Here is a 26,231-nt window from a genome sequence, read left to right on the forward strand (position 1 = left end):
AACTTTCCCTTTGTGGATGGCGCTTATACAAAATTTCCAAATTCAATACACATTCCATGCTATTTCTTGTCAGAGTTTTAAAATTAAAAAAAAATTTTTTTATGCTCTAAAAAGGCTATGTATTTTTTTTTATATTTGATCATCAAGAAACTACTGTTAAAAAGGCTAAAGCATCTTTTCAATTCCTAATTTATAAAAGAAGCATGTTCTACAGGTTGATAACTTCAAATGCATTTCTTTCATTAATGCTCTCAATGATTGTTGAGTTTTGCAAATAGTTTATGAAAACCATATATAAATTAGTATGCCTCCAGAGTTATTACTGGTAATAATAGTTTGAGCCCTAAATCCTGGGAAGAGATACAAAGTATTTTTTCTTTTCTTTTGCATATCAAATTAGGCAAGACACATTTTGCCACTGCTAACCTTTTATCAACCAATTCCCCAATTCCCAGTGTCCTATTCCTACAATTATATGCTCATAGCTTCCCTATGACCTCTCCCTCCCTTGACCTAAGGAGAGCACACAAATTCAAAATGCTCCATAACCAAAAATCACCTCACCTCACCTATCCAAATTTAAATATTTATGCCAAGACTGTTTATTCTAGACCTATTTTCCATTTTTCAAAGATGCCCAGGCTTAATAAACCCAAATTAACTTCTAAATTGGGAAAAATTGGACAATGATATCAGAACTGTCTGGGGACAGAGACAACAAACGGGAACATCAGCAAAGATGGGAAGCCTGCTTCTAGGGTACAAAAATAATATATTTTATACTTTAATAGTCTCTTTCCTTTTTCACTAACTCTGAAACAGTATGCTTTTTGCTTGTTTTTATGAAATCCTTCTCACCAGCAGTAAAGGACTAGGGAAAAATTGCTAAGGTAAGCAATCTTCCATCAAGGATATTATTTTTCCTTTGCAAATTTATTTACACCCAATAGACAATACAATTGTTTCAAAGGTTTTTCACCAATGGTAAAATTAATGACAACATGTGTGAATTGCAAACTTTACTTCAGACTGTTATTTTGAAAAACTTTATAACATTTCAGGTTGTCAGAAACTGTACACAGACACACAATGATGATATAGACACACCTGACTCTAAGATTATGGCCGCACAAAAAAATTTGCAAAAATGGTGATCTATATTTTAATATACTTCAAAACCAATACTTTAAAGATAAAGAAGCAATAAATCAATGTAGATCTTTATTAAGAATTGCTTGTTAACTTGCTTCTCTTTCAGACTAACTAATAAAGTCTGTCTTTTTCCCCCCATGGCACATTGAAATGCATTCCAAGACAATACACTTTGCTCTAGTTAAAACATGGAATTAGTTTTCTTCCTGGAGTATTTTCACTTCCACTGTGGTATCTGCGACTTTTGCAGCTGATGAACATTTCCAAAGAAAAGCTTATGCTAGGTTAGGAGATGTGCATTCTGAAAACTCCCCAAATTTGGGATAAACTCTCCCAGCCTAGAAGAACATGAACACGAGCCTGTAATTAGATGAGAGCTCTGTGCTTCCTCTTTAAAAAACACCTCAATTGCAGTGAATCTCTTACAAAATTCCATGAAGATTTCATAAGACTCACCTCACTCAATAATGAGATTAAAATGATGTATATACAGTGTAGATTACCCAAAATATTAATCTGAGAAACTTACTTGTGCTGATGTGATCAGACTTGCTGCTCTTTGGGGCTGGCCTTTCACACTGTGTGCCTGACCAGTTGGTAGAGCATCTAAAAATATCCAAACAACAAACAACACAGATCAGTGAATAACAAAGCCCAGCAGTCTGCTAATGTAGTAATTTTAACAAAATGAAATGTTACAGGAGCCAGTCAGCACAAATTCATGAATATTACATAGAGATTTCTGCTGATTTCTTGCATATTGTTAGTATGCTGAGTGTAACTTTCATTGGACTTCGTTTATTAAAATACTTTTTAAAATGTAGTTTTATAGACATTTTACTTTTTCTGTGTTAAAATTGGCACATTTTATAGTGATATTGAAATCTTGATTAAGAATTGGAAATTAATTCGAGAGTTACGGAAAATTACAAGTGGCCACTTACAAAAATTGAGTTTGCATGTTAAGCAAATCCTTCTATAAGTATCTGTGACTTGTTTTTCTGGTTGTTCTAAGTACAGAGTGGAACTAACTACCAAAGAGCAAATAGTTATCTGTCTCATAGTTCAAACTGAATAGTTTTTACTCTCCTGAGTAGAGATAACAAAATACAGGGCTTTCCCATTTTAAATCATTCTTCTATTAACATGAAGTCGAGAATGTGCCCAAGTTTTTATTGGGACGAATTGTTTTTCCCATGTAAGTACTGTGACACTATGATAAGAAATAGAAGACAAGAATAATAGATCTGATTAAAAGCCACTATTTAAGCATAAATCACAACTATGAAATTAGCTAGTTGCATCAAAATAAATGCTGGAACAGTTTTAGTTGTGTTTAAACAATGTCTATTGGCTAACATAAGATGCCTTTGTGTATCTGTCACAGGAAATTCACAGAGAAACAATTTAATTGGCTTCAGTTCTTAGTTAAAATGACTGTCAAGTACCACCATATCAAGAATAGCTGTACACAATAAAAAAACAGCTTCCAGAATCATTCCAAGTGTAACTCTCTGGGCATGGTGGGCCAAACTAAATAACTGCAATTTCAGTGTCTCTGCCAATTCTGACATAGCCAATTTTGATATCTGAGGCTGCTTCCTGAACTAAACTTCTATGATGCTGTATGAATTATTTGTGATAGTCATAAAATCAGTATTGGCTGTCCTAAAACATGGGCAAATTCTCATAAAATCATTATTACTGACAAAATCAAATAATAAACATAAAAGTGTTTCAAAGAAGCATATATAGACGTGAACACAATTGGCAATAAGGATACTATTAGATAAGAGTTATTTAATTAATAATGATAAATTTAAAACTATGAATATGGAACATGATTTAAATGAAAATTAATATTATTTATATTATGATTCAGGGCATCACTCATACATTAGCTCAACTTTTGTTGCCGCATCATAAAAACTTACAAATTATATAATTTTGTATACATCATGTTTATTATAAACCATAATACAAGTAAATCATTAACACAGAGAAATGCATTTAAGGCCAAGTCTACACCTCTGTATTAATAAAGTTAGGTAATGAAATAAGGATATTTTCAAATCATTAGAATAAAGTGAACAACAAATAAAATCATTATGTTTGTTTTTTCTTTTTAATTTGTGGTATTTGCAGATGAATGATCTAGAAAAATGTTCCAATTCTTCATATATTGTAATCATTGAAACAGTCCACAGATAGTTCAAAATAATATATTTGGGAACATTTTGCAAACATGTTCTTGGAGTGAATTGTAATGATTGTGAAATGCTTTTTGTGTTATGTAGCTTTACATCTGTCAAATCTTTCTAATTTACCCCCGAGAATATTTCATATGCTCCACTGAAAAACTAATGCTGACTGCTTAGTTACTTCATTACGTATTAATAGCTGTTGTGCTACATGTGTGCAATTACTTTGAATTATTGATTAAAATATCAAAATTTGCTTTATACATTACCTCATTTAAAAGAAAAAAAAAACTAAATCAGGTTCATCTTAGATAAGTGACCCAAGGCATATTTTATTGTGTTACTGAAAAAAGAACCTCTGGGACTCATTAGTACACTTTTGGAAAAGCTTTGAAGTCAGAAAGTGGAATTGCTTGATAATTAGAAGATTAAATTTACTTGATCATATTATGGTTCTGACATGAACATCACGTATTTTTAATAATTTGTAAAGTAATTATATTTTGAGATCTCCAGATTAGCAGAAAGAGGTTTTTAAATAAAGAGGATAAGGATAGTGTGATTCTTATTCCAAATTCTAGAATTATTTAAGTAGGACAGGTGTTTGTTAATATTATGGTATAATTTCCTAATTTATCCATGGCTTAGGGTCCAGTATTTATGATAGATAAAAGAAGTCACCTGCTAGTGTTCATAATCCTCTTCTCTTTTAAATTGTGGGAGCCCATTTAAATTCATAATCTTTACAGAATATTTTACTTATTATATATTGGAAAAAACTCAAAGACTGTACTGGAGAAATAATTAATTTTAACAGTTATACATCTTAATGTGCCGATGATCACTTTGCCATTCTCCTTATACTCCTTATAAAATAATGTTTTATGGCCAAAGATAAAATATGTTCCACTGTTCTGCATTTGTCTCAGTCTTAAAAAATCTCTTTTGGGTTATTAAATAGAAATCATTATTCTTGTTGCCTACCTTACAAAATTATAACTTAAGGCATTTGCTGCTCCACAAGTTCTTCCAGTGGTTGATTTAAGACCAAGTATTTTTGCCATCTTTACAGCAATCCATAAATCTTCATACTTTAAGTAGACTACAATGATCAAAGCCATTAATGGCAGAGCATTTAAGCAATAAAATATGTGCAGATCATCAAAATCTCCTGTCCGATTCCTTGCTGAATTATTTGCATAGCCATGCTGACTATAATTTCTCTGGCATCTATCCCTTTTTTATTATTCCTCAAGCAAAATCCATAGTCCATGCACTGGTCATCTTTAATATGTACTGTTGCAATCCACTATTCTCTGCTATTCATCCGGGGACAATTATCTTCAAGTTAGCCCTGTGCTAGGCAATCTTTTTTGTTTTCCTCACCCTAGCAAACAGCTCTGTATCATTCATGTTAAAATTGCAGACGTTTCCCACTGCCCTTAGTCTTAGGACAATGAAAATCAGCTTTATCTTACGTACTGATCACTATACAACTGTAAATTATTTAACATTTTAAACAATTCTGTGAATATTAAGTATCATTGGATCAGGAACAAATGGATGGATAGACAGACAGGTAGGTAGGTGGATAAATAGATACTTATTGACTATTCAAATAATTATTTATCCTTCTTTCTTTACATCATCAAATGAAGGTACTGCTCTTGGCAGTTTCCTGCTGTCAATAGCTGCATGGTAAAGGGTATTGATTTAACATTATTTGACTTCTCTTTTTTTCTAGCATTATTTAGTGCTAAATTGTTTCCTTAATCTTATTCTTCCACTTCCATAATAGTTGTATCTATAAGTGCTCTTAATTACAGCATATTTTATGGTATTCCCTTATGCTATTCCCTTATGTTCCAGACTAGAATAATGATTATGAAAAATGAGAAATGTTGAAATTCAGATTCTGGGGCCCCATATATCAGAGAATTCTTCAAGTAACTTGGGATTGTGGTCAGCATTCTTCATTTCAACAAGGTGAATCTGATAAAAATAATTCACAAGTCACACTTCAGGAAATATTTGAGATACATTATTATTATTATATTCTTACAGACTTTGTTCTTATACCAAATATCGTTCAATGTCTTATTGTGAAGATGAGAATAATAATATACAAGCCCAGCATGATTGCTCAAAAGATAATATAAGCTAGGTAGAAGTTCCCTACACAGTACCTGGAGTGTGCTTATTTATTTATTTTTTGTAACTAATTCTCATCTGAATGTTACTGTATGAAATACATGGTAAGTTAATTTATCGTGTCCCTGAGCAGTTTGTGTAATTATTGTATAGCTACAATATTTTTTGTTTCAATTATAATTTTCTGTAGCATAGGGGAACAACTTTGTATAAAAGCAAGAGTGTACAAATATTACTAGGAGGCACAATAAACACTTTTAGAATATCTAAATAAGTTCGGCTTTTGTAAGGGGACAAACTATAATCTTTAAAATGAAAGTTATTACATTTAGTAGCATAACTGTAAGACATATATTTAAACTGTCTAAAATAATAACTCTGAAATAGTAATTATTACAGAGAGAATTAAAATGAGATATAAAAAACTGAAGGTATATTAAAATCTTCAGATATTGTCCTTCCCGTAACAATGATCAATTTAGATGAACTGCTCTTGTCATTTTGCAGAAATGTGGTCTAGAGTCACCCACTTTGGGAGGACTTCAAAATAAAATAATGAGATCAATATCTGCTCTCTCTTTTCATCAAATTTAAAGGTCATGGGATTCTTCTGACCACAGTGAAATTCAAAGGTGAACCTTACAGCAATTTAAAATTGAATTTCTCCTTATATATACGTGCAAGGTTGCCCTTATTAACCATGATGATGGAGGCATTCAGGAAGGAAAAATCTTTTAATATACCCCTTTCTTTCTCTACACAGGAAAAAGATAAGTGGCACAAAGGGATTAAAGAAGCCTTGGGAAAATTGTGCATGGTGTCATGCATGTCTCAGTGCACTTAAAATCTCATTTAATAAAAATAAAAAGTATGATTGCAGGTTATGCATCAATTTATGTAAAAGCATTTTCATACAGTGAAGAAAATCAGAAAAATGCAGTTACTTGCAAAATACTTTTTTTTTCTGGTTAACTCATCAAATTACACTCTTCTGGTGGCGAGCATATAAAACTATATTTATATAATATTTCTCACTTGAAAGGTCTACACTCTATGTATCCCTTGTGTCTTTTGTACTCACTTCCCTTGCAGATAGTAGCACTGCAAGATGGAAAAAGAAAAAAAAAAAAAAAAAAAACGAAAACAACAACAACAAAACCTAGCATTTTAGGACAGATACTTAGATATTTATTCATCTGCTTAATTTTACTTTAAAACCTTTCCATCTGTTATTTTTTTTTTTGCAACAATAGATCAAATTAGGTAATTTTAAAATTCTTAGATGAAATTATTTCATGTATACATAAAGATTCTTAATTTTTATAACATGCTTCAAAAATTTTCTATCTCAACTTTTATATGAAATGTTACATGAGGTTCAGTTAACACTAAACTTTGTGCTAGATCCTAGTATAGGTACTTTCATATAAAAATATACTCATATCTAAATTCTATAAGAATCCTATGAGTAGACATTATACACTGTATAAAATGAGGAAGCTCATGTTCAAATAATCTGCCCAGGGAAGCAGAATAAGTGGTAGAAATAAGATATATACAGCACTATTATTTAATCATTGTTTTAGATGACAATGCCATGATCCTTTTAATTCAATACAGAAGTAGGAAGAAATGCTTTTCCTTTCTTTCTCATGCCCAGGAAAGTACCAGGCTCTTAATTTAAATGTAAAAATATTATTTAAACAAATGCAAATAAATGCATTTTTTCCCATTGTAAAAGTGTAAGAGTTACCACACTGCCTTGGACCTGTGGTCAGCTGTGCCCAATAATCGGTCCCTGTCCATGACAGTGAGGGACATATTAATCTCCTTCTTGAAATCAACTTCACATTTTTGTGGTGTTCCAAAATACTGTAGATGTATCTGATATATCTTTAAAGATCTATCATTTATAAATTCATCTAAAATGTATAAACATAAATATACACTTATGTCTCAATTCATACAATTTTGAATGTCTACAGCAAGTTACTGTATATTTCATTCATTCGGTACTACAATTTCTATTTATTCAATACTGTTCTCAATCCAAATTTGACTGTTATGTTTTCTGAGAATAGCTAGGTATTACTTTGCATGCTTTATTCAAATAGCTTAAAGTAGTATCTTAAATTTATGTTTGTTGTAATAAATTTACTTGATTCAACTCTATAATAATACATTAAAATGCCTAGTTTTAAACTATTACATTAAACATTTGTTAACTAATACTGATAAGATCAGTAAGTCAAAACTAATATTATTGTAATATTGAGAAAATTTGATCAGAGTTTTTGATTTCTGAGAAGCGTTAATGTGGTAAAGTAAAAAGAGAAATGCCATATTCAATAAAGTGTTTATTGAACTAATAATTAATTTAGGAAAAGGTAAAAATTAATGAGAAGTTTCTGTTGAAGAGGTAGCCATGAAAGAAATGAAATTAATAAATGGATTATTTAAAGTAATTTATTCTAAGACTGGAGGAGAAACATAAAAGAGAGGATAAAATTTAGTTTACCAAGAAATGATTCATAAAAGGAAGTTTGTTAAGTTTGGGTGATTTAAGTATGAATGTTTAAACATAAAATGTTGTGCAGTCTGCTTGAGTAGAAGTGGTCACTGAAGTGTTAAATAATGACTAAATATGTATTTAAAAAAAAATCTCCAGTGATGGAAAACTTTTATCATCTAGATATTCTAGAGAAAATTTTACTGAAAGCTGATGAGGAAGATACAGGTATTTTTCTGAGTGAGTAGACAATTTCTGTTCAACTGAATATATTACATGCATCAACTGAAAAGGAAAAGGAACAATCATAAAATTAATATTAAGTAATATGGTGGATGTAATTGAAGACATAAAAGTAGGCCATTACATTAGAAACAGTGGTTACAATTCTAGAGCTAAAGGTGGGAAGAAAAATGGAATGTGTGCTGCAATACCAGTGGAAAACTCCCAAGATGAAGGCCAATTCCAAAATTGGTTTAAAAATACAAAGCCTTGGGGGGAAATCTCAATACTTAGTGCCATGCAGATAAAGTAGCTAGCTTGCTACCTAAATATCTTATGCTTTAGGGCAAAGCGAGAGTAAACAATAAAGATTTCTTCTACAAAAACTCAACAAAGGCCCTTCCTATTTCTTAGGGTTTCAGAGGTACAGGGTGATGAGACCTGAAATTATAAAGGTGATGTCTAGCATATTCAACTGCAGTTATTAAGCACTGTTCAACATGTATTTATTTATTCTATACAAATTTAGGGCAATAGTAGGATATCAGGAGGTGTTATTACAAGGTTTTGAGTACGTGAATGTCTTAATTAGTACAATATCTAACTCTGATTCTCTGAAAATATTCAATTCACTTTCAGTTCCAATGCTCATGTGCTGAAATACTGATGCTAGCTACTTCATCACTTTAAAGTCTGAAACATTGGGAAATGAATAAGACATACAAATAGGATCGTATATCTGGTGGTACTTCAGCATAGTCCTTGTTCTAGTTCCAAGATTTCTTTTTTTGTTGTTTTTGTTTTGTTTTTGTTGTTTATTTGTTTTGTTTTGAGATGGAGTCTTATTCTATCTCACAGGCTGGAGTGCAGTGGCACGATCTCGGCTCACTGCAACATCTGCCTTCCGAGTTCAAGCAATTCTCCTGCCTCAGCCTCCTCAGTAGCAGGGATTACAGGCATGTGCCACCACACCAGACTGATTTTTGTTATTTTAGTAGAGATGGGGTTTCCCCATGTTGGTCAGGCTGGTCTCGAACTCCTGACCTCATGATCCTCCCACCTCGGCCTCCAAAAGTGCTGGGATTACAGGAGTGAGCCAGCGCTCCCAGCCCCAAGATTTCTTAATGATTTCTACATAGCTACCAAAATGTAACACCAAAGCTTTCTAGGGACCTTGTATTAGTGTCAATTTCAACTACCCATTTACTTAGCATTTAGTCATCTTCAAAATCTAGAAACTACACTCTCAATATATTTTTAAAATTTGTAATTGTTTAAAAATAATGCAATCAAAAAGTTGAAATAAACAGATAAAATGAGAAAGATTTGTTTAAATCAAGCTTCAGTATGAATTAACAAATTTGTCTATCTTGCCTAAATGTTAGTCATAAAACTCTTACCAGATTTGTTTAACATTTGTAGGAAGATGTTGCAGACAGAAATTTCTGAAAGCTTATGACAAAATTACCCATTCACACACATTTCTTTCCTAATCCCAGTGTTAGATTACTTTTCTTAGACCCAAAGTGAGAAGGTTTAAGCAGGCAATGCCCAAAAAATTGATTTAGGAAGTAGAGACAAATGTCTTCACTAAATCTAAAATGGTACAAAATATTAAAGTAGTATTTTACATTACAGAGAATACTATTTGGAGTGAGTCAAAAATACCTTTACATATTTGATCACTGTATAATCACAAATATGCTATATTTTATTTTTTTCTCTACTTATATATGCACTCATAAATCTCTAAAGGCACCTTTGACTATGACTATGCTAGGATATGATTTACCTAGAGGTAGAGGTTATCGATTATTCATCGTTGTATTCCCTCATTTCTTGAACAGTATCCAGTAAATATTCAGTAGATATCTTTTGCTGATCAATATATTTGATGTTTGACAAATGAATAAACGAATGCATGAAAAGATGGAAGAGGCATAGTTGAATACACAGGAATGCACATACATATATAGAGGTCTCATATATGTGTGCATTCCCTATTCTGCAAAGAATGTATAGCATCATTCATAAGAACATGCTTTCATCTAATTATCAACCAGTCATTTCTCAGTGAAAGGAAGGTCAATCCACTATGGGAAACTTTTTACATATAAGACCAGAGAAAATAAGTTTTTAAATTTTATTCCTTTTTTTCTTTATTCACTCATTCTTTAATTCATTAATTCTTCCATTTTTAAGTGAGATGATTATATTCTAGTACTTGGGCGTATGTAAATTGTATTCATTCAGTCATGTAAATTGTGTGTCATTCAGTTCTTGTCCCAGGATGAAAATATTTAATTTTAGAGGTGTTCGCTTGATGGGTACTTCAATGTGAAAAACGATTTTATATAAAAAAACAAATATACCATTAAATGTAATTTAATTTCATCGATTCATTTAAATAAATGATTATTTTAAATTTAAGTGCTGGTAGGGATGACACAAATAGTATATGTGAGCTTTGGAATTAGCTAGGCCTGGGTTGAAATCTAGGCTCCTCTCCTTACAAAACATGTATCTTCAAGCAAGTCACCTCATTTCGGATTACTCATTTCTAATAAGAAGGGAAAGTAATACTTCCTGCAGGCATCACACATTGAACTCAGATCTAGCCTCTTATATTTTCATATTTTAACCTTAGTTTTCCCCTTAAATCTACTTTCTTTCTTCTTTTACAGTTTCAATGTTTCTTTTTTTTTTTTTTTTTTTTTTTTTTTTTGAGACAGAGTCTTTCTCTGTCCTCAGGCTGGAGTGCAGTGGCACGATCTCAGCTCACTGCAACCTCTGCCTCCCAGGTTCAGCCTCAGACTCCTGAGTAGCTGGGATTACAGGCGTGTGCTATCACGCCCGACTAATTTTTGTATTTTTAATAGAGATGGGGTTTCAGCATGTTGCCCAGGATGGTCTCGATCTCCTGATCTTGTGATCCGCCTGCCTCAGCCTCCCAAAGTGCTGGGATTACAGGCGTGAGCCACCACACCCAACCCTTCTTTTTCTTTGTGTAAGGCAATAAAACTCAGGAAAAAAAAAAATTTGCAGGTTTTTTGAGAGATTAAGAGATAAAATGTACATAAAATCTGTATCATCTGAGTTAGTTTAACAGCTGATAAATAACATGAATATTAAATTTAAAAAGTGTATATGGCATACCAATATCCATATAATTATAATGTCTGATTTTATTCCCAACAGAAAAAAATAGGCTTAAGTTTTTCTACTCCTTTAACACGGTAGCTTTTTCTGCTACCATCCTAATGTGAAAAAAGGAGAAATAAAATATTTCCCTAAATTATGATAATATCAGCAATTATTAATCTATTTTTTATTCTTAAGCAAATGTTGCTGGTAAGCATATGAGTCTAATTCTTGTCTAGGAATTGTATAAAGTTAATTTAGTATCAAGTGCTAGGTTGAAGGTTAATTAATCTAATTTTATTGACTTGTTTAAGCATGGAAGATGAGCATGAAATAAACTTTTGTCGTTATAAACATCTGAAATATGAGGTTGTTTATAGCTATAAAATCTAAGAAAAGCGGTCTAATAAAGACAAATTAATTTAAATGGATAAACAGTTAATAGTTATGCAAATAATATATAATGTATTGGGTTTGGTTTATTTGGTTATTCTGACCTATTGATTATATTTAAGGCTAAGAATATGTCCCAAATCAAGGGAAAATAACATGATGACATCAGAGCTGCTTGATAATAGCTGCCCGATATACAACTACGTTAACTGTTTTTGTTAAGCAGTGCCACTTGTACTTCAAAGCACAAACTAGAGTTTAAACTTGGACAGAAAAATATGACATCTGTGTTCCTTTTGTTCCCCGTGGCATGACTAGCATGGCGAAAGCTAAAGTAACCTACAACCTCTTACCTAGAATCATAAAGGATAGACATTGATGTAACAGTTTTTCTCGGCCTTTACTGCTCCAAAGACATGCACATTTCAGAATTTGTTCTTTGAAAATATGCCAAGGGGGAGAAAGCAAATCAGGGACATACAATGTCCTGACTTTTGAAATGTGGACAGCACTGGCTGCTGAAGTTGAATTGCTCAATATCCCTGCTGAAAAGTTGTAGTCTGTTTGAAATCACTGATGACAACTTCCTTAGGCTCTTCTTAAGCATTCTCTAAGGGGCCACAAGGTCACTGGTCCACATCGAGGAGTGCTGCTCAGCCTGACAGCAGGACCGGTGAAGAGCAAATTGGGCAGCCTCCTTTCTGCAAGGCCAATGTTTTGAGGAACCAAAGCCATAATTAGTTATCACAATATACAGAAATAATTCCTACCTTTCTAAAACTTGTGACAGAAACAGAACTCATTATCTTCCTCCCAAATGCTTTCCAACAAAGGCTTCTCCAATACCTGTGCATTTTCTTATGTATTACTCACCCTAAGGACTTGGAAAATAATGCTGAACACTTAATAAAATAATTGGATTGGAGCAATCACAAAACTAAAGAATATGACAAAGTGCTTAATTCAGATCACTCTCTAAATGAATGTCCCTTTGGTACTTACATATTCATCTTGCATCCTTCTGCCTTAAAAAATATCCACCCTAAAAATATAAGATCTAGTTCCTGCCCATATTTTCTAAGGTAACTGAAGGAGGACACCCTAAATAGAACTTGAGCTGTCTGTACATATTGTAGCCCCCTTCCCAGTCGTTATTACTGTCACTGTCATTGCACTACTAACCTTTCATTTATGCCAAATTTTACCTAATTTTTGAATAACAAGCACTTTTAAAAAATACTCTTATTTTATTGCTGGACCCCTAGAAGTTCAAATTATAGCAAGTTCTGATTATTTTGTTTCTCATCTATTGCAGTGGTTTTAAAATTTTCATTTGGTGGGTTTACTATGTTGAAGACAATATTTTGTGTTCTTTAAATTGTTTTGAATGTTAAAAAATGTAATATATATAAAGAGACAGATGTCATTTGCAATTTCCATATTAAGATGAGGAAAGAGGTTCAGAGAAGAACAATTGAGCAAACAAAACAATGTGGAGACCTGACAGTATAGACGGTCCTCTATACTGTTTTCTGTGCCTTGTTTACCATTAAACCCACTAGCCATTTTTTACTTGAAAAATCTTTGTCTTCCTTTACATTGCAAATTAGGATCATTATGAAATCTATTCTTTCAAACCAATGGGATCTTTTTCTATCAGATCACTGTGTCATTAAGACTTTCCTAAGACATTCATATAGCTGTGACACTTCATATTTCAAATGTTATCAGTGTTCCTCTGCTGCTATAGAATGAATTTCAAACTCTAGCTAAGCATACCATATTCCCGAGAATTATTTCATGGTCTAATGTTATTGTCCAATACTATTTCAACAGCACCATTTATCTTACACCACTCAAATGCCTGTAGCACAGACTGTATTTCTCCTTGCCTCATCTTTTTCCTCAAATACACTCAGAGGCTCCAAAGGACGGAGGATATACCTGACTTTCCTCTTATTCTCCATCTGTTTTTGAGAGACAATCACAAAGTAAACACACACAACAAACAAAAGGCAAAGAAAAGAGAAAATGAAATAAACTAAGTTTTTCTAGTAAGTTAAGATATGGTATATTAAGCCTGTCTAGTTCTTTACTTAGAGATATTTAGTGTAAGTTCCAGAACACTCAGGAAACATCATATAATAGTTTTAGAAAGTATCATAGAGATGAGAAAACCAATCAAAAATAATAGTAAAATAAAACATTTTTCTATTATTTTCTGACTCTCCATTCTTTGAAAATGTATTAATGAAGGAAGATGTGTTATTATAATTGTGATAGAATGATAAGTGTATCATAAGCTGCCATACCCCATAATACAATACAGGAACTAATAGTAATTATTTAACACTATTCATTAAGAACATATTGCATGGAGAATACATGCGACCTGTTGGGGTAAAATAGATAAATCAGACATAACCTCTTACTTGAAGTAATTTACAACCTGCTGGAGAGAAACAGACATCTAAATTTAAAGGAGCCATGGAATAGAACAGGCAGCATTCCCAGGCCAATTTCATAAAGTTATGTTTCATGTCCAAAGGCCACACACAGATAAGAGGTCAATCGTAGCCATAAAATATGGAATATCATAGAGTAATGTGATAAATGTAAAAACCGACGTGCGCGCGCACACGCACACACACACACACACACAGAGATGATGAAAGAAAGGAGATGATTTTATAAAGAACCATTTTCCCCAAAAAGATAAACAAAATACAGATGCCCATATAAATCTAACCAAAAAAAAAAAGAAAAAAAATGCAGGCAAAATGCTCACAGCAAGTTATTTTTAGTGTTTGTTTCAAACGAAGAAGTAGAACATAAAAACTAACATTGCTATCTTGTTTGTGACCACATGGAGAATTGTTCTTGCTATGGGCAAGATGCAATAATATATATTATAAGGAGTGTCCTGGAGTTTTGCCATCCTGCCATTTCAAAAACACTGAGTGTCTGAACTGATGTGATTTCAGAAGCAATGTAATATTAAAGTTAGGTCTTTTGAGTTCTCCCTTTTCTGACATTTCAAATAATTTTAAAATGTTGTATTTTCTTCTATTTTTAAAAGAGAAAATTAATTACATAAAAATTATCTGTACAAATTAAACATTATCCAAATTTCAGCAATAAGAGATGTCATTGTTAACATTTTTATGTACTGCCTTTAATACTTTTCTCTGTGTATGTACATGTGTATTACACATAGATATATACACATTTGTCATATATATGTATATATTAATATATGTATATGTGTGTATATATACCTTTTATAAGATTGGGTCATATGCTTTACATATACTACATTATTGGCCACAACTTTGTGGTGACTATTCCTACCTTTGTATTTATTGTTTCTGATTTGTTTCTGGGACGAAAATCCCTTTCCCTATATAGCCAGATGGCCCATTCCCACATTTACTTAAGGTCTTCATGCAAATACCATCATCTCAGGAAGGCTTTCACTGGCAATCCTAATATTAGATTTCAAATCTCCCCTCAAAATTCCATATCCCTCTTTTCTGCTCTGGTTTTCTCTTAATAGCTTTTAACATTATTAACATACTGAACAATATCGTAAACATTTATTTTCTTTATTTTCTGTCCTCACCCTCTTAGACATGAAGTTCCACAAAGTCAATTTTTCTTTTTGTGTCTGTTTTGTTCACTGATATGTCCTCTAGTGAATAGCATAGTGTCTGGTATATAGTAGTTGGTCAGTAAATATCTGTTGATGAATGGATATAAGAAGAGAATATACTGTAATATTTATATGTATAAATATATTTAAATTATATATATGTATAAATATAGATAAAATATATTATATATATTTTAATCTCACCAGGCAACGTATGAACAAGGTAAGGAACAGAAAGCTGAGATTCTAATTCTTATAGTCTGTGGGTCTACTGCCATAGAGGTTTATAATAAGAAAGAGGTGAAAAGGATGATTCTCTCTTCTGTAGTTGGGCATAATTTAGGCTACTTACATACCTAGACATACACTGCTATGTTATTTTAGAGCAGGAGGGAAATAAATCATGAAATCATAAAGGAAAATTAAACAGAAATATGTATTTTTGACTCAAGAATGTTATGACTAGTTCCTCAATGTTAACAACAGTGTTAACAATAGGTTTTCTGTTACTCATTAATTTTGTTGCTAGTAACAATCTTTGTCTTTTCAGTGTCTACATAAGTATTTTAGAGAAATTTGGGAAAAAATTGTATCTGGGACTGTGATTCTGGCCCAAGCTGTAACCATTTCTAGACAAAATCCAAATAGAACTCACATTTAAATACATGAACCTCATAGTTTTATAGTATTCTCAATTAGTCTAAATCTATTATTTTACAGACAAGGGAAATGGGACACACAGAGGGGATGTAACTTGCCCAAAGAGACAGTGAGCTTGAATCGATAACATTGGATATATTTCTAATTCTTAGTGTTAGTTCAGAAAATTAATGATATGAGTACTCAGACATTTATGTAAATGTACAGAAGTTATATCCTAGAAAAAAGTAGTAAAAGATGAACACATACACACCTAATTATTGAATGATACGGTGTTGGTTAAAGTAGGGAAAATCCAGATAATGGAACACTGAGCACCCATTAAAACTAAAAGCATTTAATTATACAAATTAACATGCAACGCTGTTCGTAATGTATAGTAAATAAACATAAGAGTGTGTATCATAGGGTCTCATTTTTTAGTATATAATCTGCAAAAGTATATTTACATAGATACACTTAGAGGAACTGAACGGAAACCAAAATAACAGTGGGTAATACTAGGAAACGTGGATATTGTAAGAAATTCTCAGAATTGCTAATTTTTTATTTCTAAAAAAGTTTATGGTCTCATAAATAATAAAATAGGGAAGGTGAATTTAATACTGGCTTTGAAAATTTGTTTTTTTTTAATTATAGTATGCGAGGAAATAGTTTATATTATCCTCTGTTTGAATGGAGAAAGAATTGAATTAGGTGCCTTTAGGTATATAGAGAACCTTTAGTAATTTCTCAGAAGAATTAGTATTAAAAAATCAGAAGAAAATGAAATATGTACAAAAATACAGACTTATAATTTTTGCTACTTGACAACAATGACAAAACTTTAGCCAGGAGCTTCTTGGGAAAATAGAAGCTATAGTATGGAATGCCCAAGGAAACTCCAGCAAGTTACCTCAATAAAACCATATATCACAGTGATACACCTTCAAAATTTAAAAATAAAAGCTAGTTTTAATAACAAAGTCATGCAGGAATAACAAAGACCTAGTGTCACGAAGCACAGATTTTAAGATTAGTTGTATCTGTCCCCACATAGCATTTCTTTCCTATGGAAGTTTTTATATGTGCATACTAGTATGATAATCTTAAAAAGGAAGAAACTAAGGTTTGGAGAGGCTAATAGGCTTTACCAGCAGTAATGGAGGAATATGTATCTGAATCCAGGGAAGTCTGAATCCAGAACTTGAATTCTTTCCTGTTAATATTTCTTCTTGTGGAATCAACAGAACTTCTTTACTGTCTGGCTCACCTTTGATAGTGAAGATACTGGTCAATAAATGGTTCCCTCTAGTGTTGTCAACATAGGAGATTGATGTGAGCAGAATATAAATTTAAATATGCATTCAAAATCCAGAAAACAGGAGGAATACTTCTAAAGCGAGGAGTCCCTGACGTCCTCACTCTCCTCTACTATGTCCCTTTGTGAATGCCAAGCACTGGTGATTTACATCTAGGAGAAGTTTATTCGTACATTTCCATATCTCCCTAGTCGTCAGTGGTAGGAGTCTGCAAGGGGAGTGGTTGCTGTGCTGTGGAGGATATATAACCAAAAAGAGGCTATGGAAATGTGCAAAAACCGATAAAAAATATGTTTATTTATTTTTGAGACAACATTGCCCAGGCTGAAATGCAGTGAAGCAATCACAACTCACTGCAGCTTCAACTTCCCCAGCTCAGGTGATCCTCCTAGATCAGTCTCAAGTAGCTAGGACCATAGGCGCACACCACCATGCCTGGCTCTCTCTCTCTCTCTCTCTCTCTCTATTTTTTTTTTTTTTTTGGAGATGGAGTCTTGCTCTGTCGCCCAGGCTGGAGTACAGTGGTGCAATCTCCGCTCACTGCAAGCTCAGCCTCCCGGGTTCACGCCATTATCCTGCCTCAGCCTCCCGAGTAGCTGGGACTACAGGTGCCCTCCACCTCGCCCTGCTAATTCTTTTGTATTTTTATTAGAGACGGGGTTTCACCATGTTAGCCAGGATGGTCTCCATCTCCTGACCTCGTGATCCTCCCGCCTGGGCCTCCCAAAGTGATGGGATTACAGGTGTCAGTCACCGCTCCGGGCCCATGCCTGGCTAACTTTTTATCTTTTTTTGTAGAGATGGGTCAACTTTTGCCATTTTGCTCAGGCTGGGCCTGAACTTCTGAGCTCTAGTGATCCGCCTACCTAGATTTCCCAAAGTGCTGGGGTTATAGGCATGAGCCACTACACCTGGTCTGAAAATATGTTCTTAATAAACTGGCCACCAGTGGATTTGCCAGCCAAACTGCATCTGGTGACACATCAAAAATCCAGTGGTCTTCCTTCATTTTGCCCTTTCTCTCAACCCTTTAGTACAAATGGCAGCAGTTATGCTGAGGTGGTTGAATCCATGAGCCACACGTGTAATCCTTTATAACAAAATGACTGTTCAGCCATACCCTTGATTTCTTCTTCAAAACATACTTTCTACTTAATTTTGCAACATGACGAGGCTGAGAATTTTCTAAATTTTCAATTTCACTTAAAAATTTCTTCAGTTTGGAGATAGAGACACAAAAAACCCTCCAAAAAATCAATGAATTCAGGAGTTGGTTTTTTGAAAATATCAACAAAATTGATAGACTGCTAGCAAGACAAATAAAGAAGAAAAGAGAGAAGAATCAAATAGACACAATAAAAAATGATAAAGAGGATATCACCACTGACCCCACAGAAATACAAACTACCATCAGAGAATACTATAAACATCTCTACGCAAATAAACTAGAAAATCTAGAAGAAATGGATAATTTCATAGACACTTACACTCTCCCAAGACTAAACCAGGAAGAAGCTGAATTCCTGAATAGACCAATAGCAGGCTCTGAAATTGAGGCAATAATTAATAGCCTACCAACCAAAAAAAGTCCAGGAGCAGATGGATTCACAGCTGAATTCTACCAGAGGTACAAGGAGGAGCTGGTATCATTCCTTCTGAAACTATTCCAATCAATAGAAAAAGAAGGAATTCTCCCTAACTCATTTTATGAGGCCAACATCATCCTGATACCAAAGCCTGGCAGAGACACAACAAAAAAAGAGAATTTTAGACCAATATCCCTGATGAACATCGATGCAAAAATCCTCAATAAAATACTGGCAAACCGGATTCAGCAGCACATCAAAAAGCTTATACCATGATCAAGTGGGCTTCATCCCTGGGATGCAAGGCTGGTTCAACATACGCAAATCAATAAATGTAATCCAACATATAAACAGAACCAAAGACAAAAACCACATGATTATCTCAATAGATGCAGAAAAGGCCTTTGACAAAATTCAACAGCCCTTCATGCTAAAAACGCTCAATAAATTCGGTATTGATGGAACGTATCTCAAAATCATAAGAGCTACTTATGAAAAACCCAGAGCCAATATCATACTGAATGGGCAAAAACTGGAAAAATTCCCTTTGAAAACTGGCACAAGACAGGGATGCCCTCTCTCACCACTTCTATTCAACATAGTGTTGGAAGTTCTGGCTAGGGCAATCAGGCAAGAGAAAGAGATCAAGGGTATTCAGTCAGGAAAAGAAGAAGTCAAATTGCCCCTGTTTGCAGATGGCATGATTGTATATTTAGAAAACCCCATTGTCTCAGCCCAAAATCACCTTAAGCTGATAAGAAACTTCAGCAAAGTCTCAGGATACAAAATTAATGTGCAAAAATCACAAGCATTCTTATACACCAGTAACAGACAAACAGAGAGCCAAGTCATGAATGAACTTCCATTCACAATTGCTTCAAAGAGAATGAAATACCTAGGAATCCAACTTACAAGGGATGTAAAGGACCTCTTCAAGGAGAACTACAAACCACTGCTCAGTGAAATAAAAGAAGACACAAACAAATGGAAGAACATACCATGCTCATGGATAGGAAGAATCAATATCGTGAAAATTGCCATACTGCTCAAGGTAATTTATAGATTCAATGCCATCCCCATCAAGCTACCAATGAGTTTCTTCCCAGAATTGGGAAAAAAACTGCTTTAAAGTTCATATGAAACCAAAAAAGAGCCTGCATTGCCAAGACAATCCTAAGTCAAAAGAACAAAGCTGGAGGCATCACGCTACCTGACTTCAAACTATACTACAAGGCTATGGTAACCAAAACAGCATGGTACTGGTACCAAAACAGAGATATAGTCCAATGGAACAGAACAGAGTCCTCAGAAATAATACCACACATCTACAGCCATCTGATCTTTGACAAACCTCAGAAAAACAAGAAATGGGGAAAGGATTCCCTATTTAATAAATGGTGCTGGGAAAATTGGCTAGCCATAAATAGAAAGCTGAAACTGGATCCTTTCCTTACTCCTTATACGAAAATTAATTCAAGATGGATTAGAGACTTAAATGTTAGACCTAATACCATAAAAACCCTAGAAGAAAACCTAGGTAATACCATTCAGGACACAGGCATGGGCAAGGACTTCATGTCTAAAACACCAAAAGCAACGGCAACAAAAGCCAAAATTGACAAATGGGATCTAATTAAACTAAAGAGCTTCTGCACAGCAAAAGAAACTACCATCAGAGTGAACAGGCAACCTACAAAATGGGAGAAAATTTTTGCAATCTACTCATCTGACAAAGGGCTAATATCCAAAACCTACAAAGAACTCAAACATATTTACAAGAAAAAAACAACCCTATCGAAAACTGGGCAAAGGATATGAACAGATATTTCTCAAAAGAAGACATTCATACAGCCAACAGACACATGAAAAAATGCTCATCATCACTGGCCATCAGAGAAATGCAAATCAAAACCACAATGAGATACCATCTCACACCAATTAGAATGGCGATCATTAAAAAGTCAGGAAACAACAGGTGCTGGAGAGGATGTGGAGAAATAGGAGCACTTTTACACTGTTAGTGGGAATGTAAACTAGTTCAACCATTATGGAAAACAGTATGGTAATTCCTCAAGGATCTAGAACTGGAAGTACCATATGACCCAGCCATCCCATTACTGGGTATATACCCAAAGGATTATAAATCATGCTGCTATAAAGACACATGCACATGTATGTTTATTGCAGCACTATTCACAATAGCAAAGACTTGGAATCAACCCAAATGTCCATCAGTGACAGACTGGATTAAGAAAATGTGGCACATATACACCATGGAATACTATGCAGCCATAAAAAAGGATGAGTTTTTGTCCTTTGTAGGGACATGGATGCAGCTGGAAACCATCATTCTCAGCAAACTATCGCAAGAACAGAAAACCAAACACCGCATGTTCTCACTCATAGGTGGGAACTGAACAATGAGATCACTTGGACTATGTTCCTCATAGGGGAACATCATACACTGGGGCCTATCATGGGGAGGGGGGAGGGGGGAGGGATTGCATTGGGAGTTATACCTGATGTAAATGATGAGTTGATGGGTACTGACGAGTTGATGAGTGCAGCACGCCAACATGGCACAAGTATGCATATGTAACAAACCTGCACGTTATCCACATGTACCCTAGAACTTAAAGTATAATAAAAAAAAAAAAAAAAAGAAAAAAACCAAACAAATAATTCCTTCAGTTTATCTTTCCCCTCTCATTGTTTACTATCAGCAGCAAGGAGAAACCAGGCCATGACTTTCACATTTTGCATAGTCTCTGCTAAATGTAAAATTAATCACTTGCAATTTCTACCTTCCACAAAACACTAGACAGAACAGAGTTCAGTGGAGCTCTTTGTCACCTTTTAACAAAGATTACCTTTCCTCTGGTTTCCAAAAACTTGTGCCTCCTTTCTGAGACTTCACCAGAAGTAACTTTAATATCCAATAATTTCTTAAAAGTAATTGAGGCTTTTTTTTTTTTCTCCACATGTCCCTCAACATTCTGCCATCTTCTTCCCATTACCCAACTCCAAAGCCACAGTCACATTTGAAGTATTTGTTACAGCAGCACCACAATTTTTTTTTTTTTTTTTTTTTTTTTTTTAGGTATTTGTTACAGCAGCACCACAATTCTGGTATCAGAATATTCATTAGTTTGCTATGGCTGCCATAAAAGTCACAAAGACTGGGTGGCTTACACAACAGAAGTTTATCTTCTCAAAAGCTGGAAGGCTGGGATTGAGGTGTCAGCACATTTTGGTCTCTTTTGAGGCCTCTCTTCTTGGCTTACAGAGAGCTGCCTTCACATGGTCTGTTCGTTCACAAGGTCATTGCTGTGTGTACAATGTGTCTGATACCTCCCTCTCTGTTCTTATCACCCTTCTTACAAAGACACCAGTCAAATTGGATTTGGAATCACCATAATGAAACATTTTTTTGTTTTGCTTTTTGGGTTTTTTTTTTTTTTTAAACAGAGTTTTGCTCTGTAGCCCAGGCTGGAGTGCAATGGCGCAGTCTCAGCTCACTGCAACCTCCGCCTCCTGGGTTCAAGCCATTCTCCTGCCTTAGCCTCCCAAGTAGCTAGGACTACAGGCATGTACCATCACGCCTGTATAAGTTTTGTATTTTTAGTAGGGATAGGGTTTCACCATGTTGACCAGGTTAGTCTTGAACTACATTGGCCAGGCTAGTCTTGAACTACTGACCTCAAGTGATCCGCCTGTCTCGGCATGCCAAAGTGCTGAGATTACAGGTGTGAGCCACCACACCTGGCCATTTTAAACTCAATCACCTCTTCAAAGGCCCTATCTCCAAATACAGTCCCATTCCAAGATACTGGGTATCAGGTCTTCAACATATGAATTCAGGGAGAGGGAGGCACAATTCAGCCCATAAAATGAAAAAAAAAAATGCCTATATATATGTATATATGTACATATATACACACACGTATATATACACACATATATGTATATATACACATGTGTGTGTATATATATGTATATACATATATGTTATTTTCTCACTGAAATTTAATTTATTTAGTTTGAGATCTTAACTCCAATTCAATCAGCATTTACTATTCACTAGCTATGTGCCACACACAGGAATACCTGAGGTGAGACGAATGAGATAACAAGGGTTAACTAGGAAAAAAAGGTAGGAGACACATTTGCGTTCAGTGAGCTATTTGAGCATAGACACTTAAGTGTGGAATGGTGCTGTGTTATGCAGTGAGTATACGTGTGTGTGTGCCTGTGTTCATGTTAATAGGATAGTAGTAGTGGGGCAGGTAGGGTAATTACATTTCTTTTTTTTTTTTTTTTTTTTTTTTTTGAGACAGAGTCTCGCTCTGCCGCCCAGGCTGGAGTGCAGTGGCACGATCTCGGCTCACTGCAAGCTCCGCCTCCCGGGTTCCCGCCATTCTCCTGCCTCAACCTCCTGAGTAGCTGGGACTACAGATGCCTGCCACCTCGCCCGGCTAATTTTTTATATTTTTAGTAGAGACGTGGTTTCACCGTGGTCTCAATCTCCTGACCTTGTGATCCGCCCGCCTCAGCCTCCCAAAGTGCTGGGATTACAGGCGTGAGCCACTGCGCTCGGCCGGTAATTATATTTCTTTAATTTCGGAGCATGAAATCTATTGTGGATATTGCTGAGAAGTAATGCTGGGGAGGTAAGTTTACCAAAAACAAACAAACAAACAAACAAAAACAAAAACAAAAACAAAAAAAGCACACACCTTAAATTCAATGTAATAATAGTCTAACACTACGGAGAAATCTTAGAAGGTAGGAAGGCATGGTCAAGTTACGATTGAGTTCAATAATTCTTCACAGTAGTAGTGATTTCTATAGCTCACAATAAAACTTATTTAATAGTACAAACATTGTTAAAATAACATTTGATTTTTTAAAAAAAATACATTGTTTTAATATTATTCAATATATCTACTTTAATAAATGTAAAAATGTCCCACAAATAAATGCAAAAAAAGACTAGTTTTTATTATTTTTTCTAGGCTTCTCTTGGAGTTTCCTTTTTATTCCACACATAGTTATAAGTAAAAATGACCATCAGGAGACAAAAGTGAATCCTTTCAAGGAACAAATTTATTCCTTAAATTGAAGGCTATAGTAATAACATTTCTATGTGAAAAAAACTATCACCTTCATAGATCTGGATACTATATGGATAGTCCAAAAGTGCATAAGTTTTGCACAATTCAAATAGTTTTTCAATCTATGAAGAAAATAAAAATATATTACCAGCAAAACTAAAGCAAGCACTATATTGTATCTCTGAAAGCAATGTCTGTTTCCTGTAAAGGTTTTTAGATGAAACAGTGCATACTTACTTTTCATTAACAATACATGACCACTGCCAACTGATATCCGTGACTAAAAACTATTTCCAAAAATCTCCTCTGGTGAGGAGAATTAACCACTAGAAAGATATCTGAGGATTTCATATTCCCTTAGCTGGACTCTTTTTTTTTTTTTTTTTATTGTCCATGATCATTGACATTTTATTTTACATTTTACTTATACTCATTTACATTTTAGTACCATCTGATTTATAAATATTCTAGGTAAAACAAGGGCAATCTTACATATTCTGGAAATTTCAAATCTGAGGAACATGAGTGTGAAATCCTCCTGAACCATCTCTCTCTCCTTCCCAGGTCCTAATAGCAGGCCTTGAACAGTGCAAAACAGTCTTCTTAAATACATTAGTCTTTCTTGTCATAAAAATATTTTCCTCTAGATACTACTTACTGTTTTTTTTTTCCATTAATTCATAACCGAGTTTTCAGAAAATAATCTACATTTTTCACAACTTCTTCTCCTTTCAATTATTTAACTATAGTCTGGTTTCTATCTCTATAGTGCTTCCAAAACATCTTTCACAATGGCCGTCTAACTGAGAAATCCAATAAACCACTTACAACACTTGTCCTCTTTGAACTGTCTGGAGTTGATACTCATTGGCACTCTATTCCTTTGATTTGTAGGAATCTACTCTTCAGTAAATCTCCCTCAACTTCTAAATCTTCTCATTTACTTTTGTTGATTCCTGTTTGAGACAGCAGCAAATAGTGGTATTTCTGAGGGTTCCAACCTTAATTTTCTAATCCTCTTTCCATAAACCGACTCTTGTGTCCTGGTATAAAATGTACCTAATAAACTGTCCCCAATATATCTCTTGAGCCTTCTCTTCTCCTGTTGTGCATATAACCTTTTTCTATTCTCAGCTACCTTTATCTTTTATTTTTAGACCTATTCTCCTTTGATTGTGCTATACCCTCCTTTGAAAAAGATTTTCAATCCCTTCTTTCCTATAAAACTACAATATGTTTTCTAAAAATACTGTGAAAATGTGTCTTCATTTATAAAGCCTCCCACTCTCCCACTAGGAATCTTTCATTCATCTCTATTCAATTGTTTTCCCAGAGCAGTTTGGTCATATTTCTATTATAATAATTATCAAATGATATTTTAATTTTCTAAAAGCGATTCATCTTCCCAAAATGAATTTTAAGTTCCTCTAAAGTAAAAACTATTGAGATTGTTACAGCATAAAGACTGTAATGCAGTGTAAGAATTATAACCAGGGTACGGACTTTGGAATTCAACAGGACTGGTCTGAGTCTCAGACCCCTTCCTAGTGTGTGACCTTAATGTTGTAATCTATGAAAACGGAATAACAATTAGATAATAATAATACTTATGGTTAACAGTCTACACACATAAAGTGTGTATAGGATTTAACACAGTACATGGTACAGAGTATTTGCTAGGTCAGTTTTAGCTGTCATTGACTTCAAAATTTTACAGAGACTCACTCATCATAGATTATTACTAAATATTTAGTAAAGGAATTGATGAATAAACAATAACAGAGTGTAATTCTTCCTTGCTTCTTATATGGTTTAAGTAGGTGAGGAATACAGTAGAGTCGTCTTCAGTATCTGTGGGGAACTTGTTCCAAGACTTTCCTTGGATACCAAAATCTTCGGATGCTCAAGTCCCAGATAAAAAATATGGCATTGTATTTGCATATAAGCTATGCACACCCTCCGCTATATGTGTAACATCTCCAGATTATTTATCATACCTAATACAATGTAAATGCTATGTAAATAGTTGTTTTGCTGTATTATTTAGAGAATAACGACTTAGGAAAGTCTGCACAGAAAAATTTGGAAAGAAAAAGTCTGTATGGGGTCAGCACAGACACAATTTTTCTTTCCAAATACTTCTGATTTG

At 34.1% G+C, this 26,231-nt stretch overlaps 1 protein-coding gene across 1 annotated transcript in view; it reads right to left on the reverse strand.

Moving 5' to 3' along the window:
• LRP1B (LDL receptor related protein 1B) overlaps window positions 1-26,231 on the reverse strand; it is a 1,897,925-nt gene that overhangs the window by 13,276 nt on the left and 1,858,418 nt on the right. Inside the window, exon 87 of the mRNA XM_073019651.1 lies at window positions 1,682-1,758. Coding sequence (XP_072875752.1) covers window positions 1,682-1,758 — 77 coding nt within the window. The remainder of the gene's footprint in view (window positions 1-1,681; window positions 1,759-26,231) is intronic.

Source organism: Chlorocebus sabaeus, chromosome 10 (assembly GCF_047675955.1).
Source record: "Chlorocebus sabaeus isolate Y175 chromosome 10, mChlSab1.0.hap1, whole genome shotgun sequence".
NCBI classification, from domain to species: Eukaryota; Metazoa; Chordata; class Mammalia; order Primates; family Cercopithecidae; genus Chlorocebus; species Chlorocebus sabaeus.